The sequence below is a fragment of the Salvelinus fontinalis genome, chromosome 17 (assembly GCF_029448725.1).
Source record: "Salvelinus fontinalis isolate EN_2023a chromosome 17, ASM2944872v1, whole genome shotgun sequence".
Lineage (NCBI taxonomy): Eukaryota > Metazoa > Chordata > Actinopteri > Salmoniformes > Salmonidae > Salvelinus > Salvelinus fontinalis.
Window position 1 is genome coordinate 47,465,714 of NC_074681.1, and position 10,725 is coordinate 47,476,438.

At 45.4% G+C, this 10,725-nt stretch overlaps 1 protein-coding gene across 4 annotated transcripts in view; it reads left to right on the forward strand.

Annotated features, from left to right (window-relative positions):
• si:dkey-154p10.3 (zinc finger protein 70) overlaps positions 1-9,840 on the forward strand; it is a 40,489-nt gene extending 30,649 nt beyond the window's left edge. For all 4 annotated transcript variants that reach the window (XM_055867666.1, XM_055867665.1, XM_055867664.1 and 1 more), the window contains exon 8: positions 112-9,840. In XM_055867666.1, coding sequence (XP_055723641.1) covers positions 112-319 — 208 coding nt within the window. In that variant the 3' untranslated portion in view covers positions 320-9,840. The remainder of the gene's footprint in view (positions 1-111) is intronic.
• The last annotated feature ends 885 nt before the right edge of the window (positions 9,841-10,725 follow it).

Genomic DNA, 10,725 nt, shown 5'->3' on the forward strand with positions numbered 1-10,725 from the left:
TACTCCTCAATGGCAGCCTCTGTGTGCCTCGCCAGTCTCCCACACTGTAAGTTAGCTCTCTCTCCCTCCCTGTCTCACTATCTCCCTCTTTCTCTTTCAATCTTTCTATAGCATCCAGAAAAAGAGCTTAGATCTCCACGCACGACGCCACCACACAGGCGAGTCTTTCCCCTGCCACCTCTGTCCGTACGCTACACCGGACCGCCAGCTGCTGCTGCGCCATGTGCGCAAGCACCACTCTTCTGAACCATCCCACGTATTGGGACCAAGGACACCCAAACGTCCCAAATCCTCTATCTCTGCAGGAAGGGTCCAGTAATCCTGACAAATAACTTTCTCTGGGTCCTGTTCAGTAGGCACCAAACGAAAGAAAACTGACTGATTGATAGGGACTACCTGGCCTTCCTTTTCCATTGCGTGGCCTAATGGAACATGACCCTGGTCTTGAATGGAGATGTGTCTTTAATCATATTAAACAAGCACATTTATTTTACTACACCTCACAATAGTTGATATTTCTTTAGAAATGAAATGGTAATTACATAGTAATAACCTAAGAATTTTCTGTGAATTTTATGAAGTTGAATCGGTACCGCTTGCCGTGCAGGAACAGAGAGAAAAGGGTGGCTGGAGAAGGGGTCCTTATGGTGTAGCTGACCCTGCTCATTCTTGATAAATTTAGGATTTTAGACAAATCTGACGGAGTTGACCAAATCCCCGGACACATTTTTTAGGAATCACAGTTTTGAGAGAGAGATTATTTAAAGTCAGAGAGGACTATTGCAAGAAACTACATACAATCCTTTTTCATTTAATATTCATTATTGCCAGTTTTTTTTAATTTGAAACACTTTTTTGGAGAGTTTGAAATTGGGATCCTTTGCTCCAGACAAGGGCATTTCCGGGCATAGCCAACATGTAAATGTAATTTTTAAGCTCAAATCCACCCCATTTTCGAATGTTGCTTTGAGCACAACCAAATAACAGAAGTGATGGATTCGACTTCCGCTTTACTTCTCTACTGCAGCGCGCCGGTGCCAAACTTGCCAGAATAAATATTTGTGTCATTCTCAAATTTTGGCCACGACTGTACACCCGCCCACTCAGGTCAGAGTTATTGTCATCCAAAGAGAGAAGACGCAGGTTTTCAGGGGACTTTTTATTGTCGACAACAACGCGAATGTCTGAATGCATCGAAATAACCACAACAATAACATTTCAAGTCGTTCAAATTGCCACAGATAAAGAACTACCTTCAATTGAAGCACCTTTGTGTGTGTGTGGTGACAATTAAGAGAGTAATGGGCATCAACATTATGTTCTAACCGGACAACACTGTAGTGAGCAGAACCTAAGCAATTAGCATAAGTTAATAGCGTGTGAGTGCATTCACAGCCGACCCCTCAGATGAGTGTAGCACACGGGGTTCTGACATTATACACTGCACTCGTTGAGAGAGGTAGTTAGAAAACCAGGCCAAAGACCCCTCAGAGACACCAATACTCCTTAGCCGGCCCACAAGAATGGAATGGTCTACCGTATCAAAAGCTTTGGCCAAGTCAATAAAAATAGCAGCACAACATTGCTTAGAATCAAGGTAAATGGGGACATAATTTAGGATCTTTAAGGTTGCAGTGACACATCCATAACCTGAGCGTAAACCAAATTGCATACCAGAGAGAATACTATAGAGAGCAAGAAAGCCAATCAGTTGATTATTGGCACATTTTTCCAACACTTTTGATAAACAGGGCAAAATAGAAATGAACCTATAACAGCTAAGATCAGCTTGATCTCCTTTAAATAAAGGATGCACCGTGTCTGCCTTCCAAGCAATAGGAACCTCCCCAGAGAGGAGAGACCAGTTAAAAAAGGTCAGAGATAGGCTTGGCGATGATAGGGTCTGCAACCTTAAATAAGAAAGGACTCAAACCATCTGACCCAGATGCTTTTTGGGGGTCAAGTTTAAGGAGCTCATTTAGCACCTCAGACTGCCTGCAGGGAGAAACTTTGTAGCGGGGCAGAGTAAAAGAGGGAGGAGCGTCGGGGCTAGTCACAATTAGAAGGGGTGGGAGATGAGGAAATGTTGGACGGGCAAGGAGGCATGGCTGAGTCAAATAGGAATCCTGACTTAATGAATTGGTGATTAAAGAGCTCAGCCATGTGCTTTTTGTAAGTACCAAAAACATCAACATTAAGAGACATGGGCAGCTGTGAGGAGGAGGGTTAATTCTCCAGGTCTTTAACCATTTTCCAGAACTTCTAGGGGTTAGACCCACAGAGAGAGAACTGCTCTTTTAAAATGACTTACTTTGGCCTTCCCGATAGCCTGAGTGCACTTATTTCTCATTTGCCTGAACGAGAGCCAATCAGCCTGAGGTATACGTGTGTGTCACATATACTCCCTCTCTGGCGCTCTAGGTCACCAGGCTGCTCATTATTACGCACACCTATCACCATCGTTACGCACACCGGTCACCATCGTTACGCGCACCAGCACCTCATCAGACTCACATGGACTTCATCACCTTCCTTATTACCTTCCCTATATCTGTCACTCACTTTGGTTCCTTCCCCAGGCGTTATTGTTTAATGTCTGTACGCTGCCTTAATGCTTAAAACTAGCAAATCAAATTGTTTGGGGACAAACTTGGTGGAGACAACTGAGCATTGAAGGTGTTCCTCGGTAAAGATTGCCACTCCACCACCTTTAAAAGATCTGTCTTGCCGAAAAAGGTCATAACCAGAAAGGTTAACATCAGTGTTCAAAACACTCTTTCTTAACCACATCTCAGTAATGACCAACACATCTGGATTGGAGCTGTGAATCCACATCTTCAATTGATACATTTTAGGTAATACGCTTCTAGTGTTAACATGCAGAAAATAAATTGTAGACTTCCCCAAGTCTGGTTCATCCTTGGGAGCAATTTCAAAACGCCTGAAGCTACCACGTTCATCTGTACTAACAATAGTACGCAAGTATAAACACCATGGGACCACGCAGCCATCATACCGCTCAGGAAGGAGACGCGCTCTGTCTCCTAGAGATGAACATACTTTGGTGCGAAAAGTGCAAATCAATCTCAGAACAAGAGCAAAGGACCTTGTGAAGATGCTGGAGGAAACAGGTACAAAAGTATCTATTTCCACAGTAAAACGAGTCCTATATCAACATAACCTGAAAGGCCGCTCAGCAAGGAAGAAGCCACTGCTCCAAAACCGCCATAAAAAAAGCCAGACTACGGTTTGGAACTACACATGGGGACAAAGATTGTACTTGGAGAAATGTCCTCTGGTCTGATGAAACAAAAATGGAAATGTTTGGCCATAATGACCATCGTTATGTTTGGAGGAAAAAGGGGAACGCTTGCAAGTCGAAGATCACATCCCAACCGTGAAGCACGGGGTGGCAGCAACACGTTGTGGAGGTGCTTTGCTGCAGGAGGGACTGGTTCACTTCACAAAATAGATGGCGTCATGAGGGAGGAAAATGATGTGGATATATTGAAGCAATATCTTAAGACATCAGTCAGGAGGATGAAGCTTGGTCGCAAATGGGTCTTCCAAATGGACAATGACCCCAAGCATACTTCCAAAGTTGTGGCAAAATGGCTTAAGGACAACAAAGTCAAGGTATTGGATTGGCCGTCAAAGCCCTGACCTCAATCCTACAGAAAATATGTGGGCAGAACTCAAAAAGCGTGTGGGAGCAAGGAAGCCTACAAACCTGACTCAGTTACACCAGCTCTGTCAGGAGGAATGGGCCAAAATTCACCCAACTTATTGTGGAAGGCTACCAGAAACGTTTGACCCAAGTTAAACAATTTAAAGGCAATGCTACCAAATACTATTTGAGTGTATGTAAACTTCTGACCCACCGGGAATGTGATGAAAGAAACAAAAGCTGAAATAAATAATTCTCTACTATTATTCTGACATTTCACATTCTTAAAATAAAGTGGTGATCCTAACTGACCTAAGACAGGGAATTCTTACTAGGATTAAATGTCAGGAATTGTGAAAAACAGAGTTTTTAAATGTATTTGGCTAAGGTGCATGTAAACTTCCGACTGTAAATGCTCTTGGTTAATCCGAACACTTCACGGCAGACTGGAACCATTTAACTCCGTTCTGTTTGTAGCTACATCTTGTTTGGCTAGCTAGTCACTCCGGTTCACACTGACCTGACCGTGGCACGTGCAGAACGTAGCCCATCACTTTTTCCTACTGATCTGTCGATATATGAACTGTAACTCAGTAAAATCTTTGAAATTGTTGGATTATGCGTTTATATATTTTTTCCCAAGTGTACATTTCCTATAGCTTTTGTAGCCTATAGCTTTTCCTGGAATTTCATGAGAAGAGGAATGGCTTATTATGGAGAGACTTGTATAGCCTATAGCCTGTTGTAAAGGCGAACAGCTGGAAGAGAGAGGTTAGTGATTTGTAGCCGAAGTAAGAAGCTAAATATTAGCTAGCTATTAGGCTATTCATTAGCTAAATATTAGGGCTATAGGCTGAATATTTATCTGTCAAAGTGCAAGAAAAATAAATTAACAGATTATGGAATGGCAGATCTGTAGTGCGTTCCTCCAGGCTGCGCTCAGTGGTCCCTGGGCGCTCAAAGCTCCACTATTGATTAGGCCTACGTTTTTAGACCAGGCTAATTTGAATAACCGCTCACATGTTTTGTTTCATGCCGAAATTACTGCATCGGCCAACAGCCTGGGCCTGCTTATGCAACCAATTGGATCAGTTTAGTTCTATTCTCCACAGTTTAGAAAGTCCAGAAAGGTACATTAGCAGGACACTCATATGGTGTAGGCCTATTTTGTCAGGATGTAGCCTGGTGTTAAGATAGTAGGCCTATGGGAAAATATGGGCTTCTCCTTTCCAACTCCCCGCCCATTAATGCTGTAGCCTTACATTCAGCAAGCAAGAGCAAGCGTGCATCTCTCCTCCAATAGGCTATTAGCCAGTGGTGATTTTTGAATGTAAATCTTGTAGGGCAAACAACCATTTTTGGGGAGGATGCATAGCAGCAAAGCCACAACACAATACAACATTAAACAATACATTAACTGCACTATAACGGTGACAAACGGTGCCCACAAAATGTTAGGGCCTACATAAAGCTGTCCCAACAGCAGAGTCCCAACACCTTATCACTGCTACACCTGGCTATCAGCGGAGCCTTGTCTGGCAGCGAAACAGTTAATTCAGCCGGATTTAAAGGCAGTAATATGGCTGATATGGCTGACTTGCTTAATCAAATATGGTGTCTACTGACAATTGAGATGTACAAACTATGGCATAAGGGAACGATAAGCGGATAAGAGGCAATCCGTTTTTTCGATTAAGACAATGATCGAGCTAGGACGGATGTAGTCAATATAACTATTTGTTCAGCACTTTTGAAATGCACAGCAACAGAATTCAGAACATGGTCCATTCTTACAGTGTTCTCCCTGTACACCAAGTGAGAACCGTAGGATAAATAAAGGGGGCATATAAGCAGACAATGAAAGCTCTTGCAATATTCAATGATTACATTTATCTAAAACAGGTTATAGGCTACATGTTTACCAGCAAGTCAGAACCGTAGGTGAAATTAAGAGGTGAAAATTATTAGGGTGAGGAACATGGGCTACAAACAGCTTACTACACAGAATACACTTCAAATGTTACTTTATTAGCTCTCCCTGGCATATTACATCATTTATGCAGCACCTGTAACGGCTTTCCTCCTCCTCTTCATCAGAAGAGGAGGAGCAGGGATTGAACCAATATGCAGCGGATTGTGACGACATGATTTATTAAAGAAAAAACACGAACTCGACTATACACTAACAAAACAAATAAACGGTGTAGACAGATCTGAACGACGGACTCACATAACACACGAGAACGCACGAACAGGGAAAAAAGCCTACACATAAATGACACTGAACAAACAAACCGAAACCAGTCCCGTGTGGAGCAACGACATACACAAACACAGGAGACAATCACCCACAACGAACACTGTGAAAACACCTACCTAAATATGACTCTTAATTAGAGGAACGCCAAACACCTGCCTCTAATTAAGAGCCATACCAGGCAACCCATAAACCAACATAGAAACAGAAAACATAGAATGCCCACCCAACCTCACGTCCTGACCAACTAACACATATAACAAACTAACAGAAATAGGTCAGGAACGTGACATAACCCCCCCCATAAGGTGCGAACTCCGGGCGCACCAGCACAAAGTCTAGGGGAGGGTCTGGGTGGGCATCTGACCACGGTGGTGGCTCAGGCTCCGGGCGAGGTCCCCACCCCACCATAGTCAATCCCAGCTTCCATCTCCCCCTATGAATGTCCACCCCCATCTTAACCCCACAAAATCCTTTTGGTAACATCAACAACCGGGGCAGCACCGGGACAGATGGATAGATCAAGACAGAGGGATAGCTCAAGACAGAGAGGTAGCTTAGGATAGAGAGGTAAATCAGGATAGAGGGGCAACTCCGGACTGAAAGGCAGCTCCGGACAGAGAGACAGCTCTGGACTGAGGGGCAGTTCTGGGTAAATAGCCGCTCCGGGCTAAGGGACAGCTCATGACTGGCTAACGGCTCTGGACGCTCATGGCTGGCTGACGGCTCTCGACGCTCATGGCTGGCTGACGGCTCTCGACGCTCATGGCTCGCTGACGGCTCTGGACGCTCATGGCTCGCTGACGGCTCTGGACGCTCATGGCTGGCTGAAGGCTCTGGACGCTCATGGCTCACTGGCGGCTCTGGCAGATCTGGTTGGCGGCTCTGGCAGATCCTGTCTGGTTGGCGGCTCTGGCAGATCCTGTCTGGTTGGCGGCTCTGGCAGATCCTGTCTGCTTGGCGGCTCTGGCAGATCCTGTCTGCTTGGCGGCTCTGGCAGATCCTGACTGATAACTGGCTCTAGCGGCTCCTGACTGACTATCGGCTCTGACGGCTCGGGACAGACGGGCGGCTCTAATGGCTCAGGACAGACGGATGGCTCAGACGGCGCTGGGGAGACGGATGGCTCAGACGGCGCTGGGGAGACGGAGGGCTCAGACGGCGCTGGGGAGACGGATGGCTCAGACTGTGCTGGGGAGACGGATGGCTCAGACTGTGCTGGGGAGACGGATGGCTCAGATGGCGCTGGGGAGACGGATGGCTCAGATGGCGCTGCGGAGACGGATGGCTCAGACTGCACCTGTCTGGCGGAAGGCTCTGGCTGCTCCTGTCTGGCGGAAGGCTCTGTAGGCTCATGGCAGACGGGCAGCTTTGCAGGCTCATGGCAGACAGGCAGTTCATGCGCCGTTGGGCAGACGGCAGACTCTGGCCGGCTGAGACGCACTGTAGGCTTGGTGCGTGGTGCCGTAACTGGAGGCACCTGACTGAGGACACGCACTTCAAGCCTAGTGCGGGGAGCAGGGACAGGGCACACTGAACTCTCAAAGCGTGCTATACTCCTGGTGCGTGGTACCGGCACTGGTGGCACCGGGCTGAGTGCACGCACATCAGGACGAGTATGGGGAGAAACAACAGTGCACAGGACTTAGGAGACGCACATGTGGCTTAGTGCGCGGTGCCGGAACTGGAGGCACTAGGCTGGAGACACGCACCATAGGGAGAGTGCGTGGAGGAGGCACAGGGCTCTGAAAACGCACTGGAAGCCTGGTGCGTGGTGTAGGCACTGGTGGTACTGGGCTGGGGCGGGGAGGTAGTGCCGGAAATACCGGACCGTGAAGGCGTACTGGCTCCCTTGAGCACCGAGCCTGCCCAACCTTACCTGGTTGAATGCTCCCCGTTGCCCGACCAGTGCGGGGAGGTGGAAAAACCCGCACCGGGCTATGTAGGCGAACCGGGGACACCATGCGTAAGGCTGGTGCCATGTAAGCCGGCCCGAGGTGACGCACTGGAGACCAGACGCGTTGAGCCGGCCTCATGACACCTGGCTCAATGCCCAATCTAGCCCTACCAGTGCGGGGAGGTGGAATAATCCGCACTGGGCTATGCACTCGTACAGGAGACACCGTGCGCTCTACTGCGTAACACGGCGCCTGCCCGTACTCCCGCTCTCCACGGTAAGCCTGGGAAGTGGGCGCAGGTCTCCTACCTGCCCTTGGCCCACTACCTCTTAGCCCCCGCCAAGAAATTTTTGGGGTCTCCTCTCGGACTTCCAGCCACGTCTCCTAGCTGCCTCCTCCTACCAACGCTCTTGGGCTTTAGCTGCCTCCATCTCCTCACGAGCGCGGCGATATTCTCCTGACTGTGCCCATGGACCTTTCCCGTCCAATATTTCCTCCCAAGTCCATGATACCTGTGTAGAATCCTGCTCGAACTCACGCCGCTTGGTTCTGGATTGGTGGGTGATTCTGTAACGGCTTTCCTCCTCCTCTTCATCAGAAGAGGAGGAGCAGGGATTGAACCAATATGCAGCGGATTGTGACGACATGATTTATTAAAGAAAAAACACGAACTCGACTATACACCAACAAAACAAATAAACGGTGTAGACAGATCTGAACGACGGACTCACATAACACACGAGAACGCACGAACAGGGAAAAAAGCCTACACATAAATGACACTGAACAAACAAACCGAAACCAGTCCCGTGTGGCGCAACGACATACACAAACACAGGAGACAATCACCCACAACGAACACTGTGAAAACACCTACCTAAATATGACTCTTAATTAGAGGCAGGTGTTTGGCGTTCCTCTAATTAAGAGCCATACCAGGCAACCCATAAACCAACATAGAAACAGAAAACATAGAATGCCCACCCAACCTCACGTCCTGACCAACTAACACATATAACAAACTAACAGAAATAGGTCAGGAACGTGACAGCACCATACAATAACTTTTTGGACTCACCTTGTTGTGCTGTGCTTACTTGAACAGGAAGGTGGCGCGACGATCCTTCGTGGGCAAATTTTGTCTTCAAACTTTGTCATCAAAGTATGTCATTCTCTGAATTTATGGTGCTTTCAAGACAACTGGGAACTCGGAAGAAAACAAGGTTAAATCATGATGACGTCAGGGATCTTCAGGTCGTAGCTATAGAAAAAGGCCCGAGTTCCCAATTTACACTTCCGAGTTGGATGACAGCTGAAAACATATTTTGCCAGTTGGAGCTCGTTTTTTCGCGAGTTCCCAGTTGTCTTTAACTCACTGAAGTCCGATTTACCAGTTCCGAGTTAACAGTTGTTTTGAAATCGGCAGAAATCATGCAGGGATTGACAGCATGGCCAATGTTGAATGTTTATAATTTTAAGCTTGGAAAAGAGACCCTTAAACCCAGAATTGGGACCACACACCAACTCCACTGAATAGCATGCCAGCGACTGCTTTGTAATGCTTGCAGTTAGCCACTGATTCCTTTCAAACCACTCATTGTTGAATTTGCGATTTTTCCAACTTGTTGTGTAATGTTTATGTCCAATGGCCGATGAGCACCGATACACTTTTTCTTTAATTTCCCTTCATTATTTCTCCTCATATGACAAGGATTAAAAAGGATTTACCAGTAGATTCATGACTGCTAGCTAAGATTTTGAAAGTATGATGATGACACGATCAGTCCAATCGTCATTTTATTGGTGGCTAATGACCTTGAGCCATCTTGGATGGGCACTTCTAATGTAAATAACTTAACTGTAAATACACTGTAAATAACTTAACTGTTAATAGCTTAACTGTTTTTCTGTATTTATGAATGATAGAATACTGTTAAATTACAGGGATGAACTTTGTCGTGTAGAATAATAGGAAATGTCAGTAAATGCGAAATTACATTAAACTTCCTGTATTTTTAGACATGCATTCTTTTTCACAACAATCTGTAGAAATACAGTAATATACATTATAAAGAAAACACTACATGTACCATTGTTTTATGGATATTTACTTTAGTTTTACATTCTAAATGCAGATAATTATAGTAAAAAAAATAAAAAATATTTCTGATGTTTATAAACTGTATAAAACTATGCAAGAGCATGTAAAAAGAATGATATCAGTACAATCACAAACGACATTGATCACTACATTACAAACCTTAACTGCATTCTACCTTGACTCTAAGGTAGAAGACCCTGCTATATTGTCATTTTTTTTTTTACATTAATATCACCACTTCAGCAATTTCGTCCTCATCAGAGTATGATTCATTATGATCATTCATTATGATCCAACATTCTCTTCCACATCAGACACTTCCTCCTCTATTTCAAAGTCATCGCAGCAGCTTGGCACATGCATTGATAGGAGAGCGGATAGCAATCACCGATGTAAAGACAGTTTCAAGTTGGATATTCACGCTTTCAACCTCAAAAGCTTTCAAACCACTTGAGCCACAGGCTCCAAATGAGTGTCATGATGTTGGAAAAATTGCGCACAACATTGCACAGGTCTTATTGTCACGATTTGGACATTCATTCGCTTTCCAAAGCTAAGAAATATGTGGAAACGTGAGCAGCATTTTGTATTCCTAGTTGAAATAGCGTAAACAAAGTACAAACTTTTTTTTACATGTGACCTAATGACTCCAAACAAGGTTAATTATGTCCACTGACTACCCTTCTATATTGCACACCATTTAGTTTGTCCATTTTCATCTCACACGTTTTTACATGAATTTTTCTAAATTTAAAATGTCAATAGCTCCTTGGTCATGTGATAGTGACTTCAAACAAAGGTC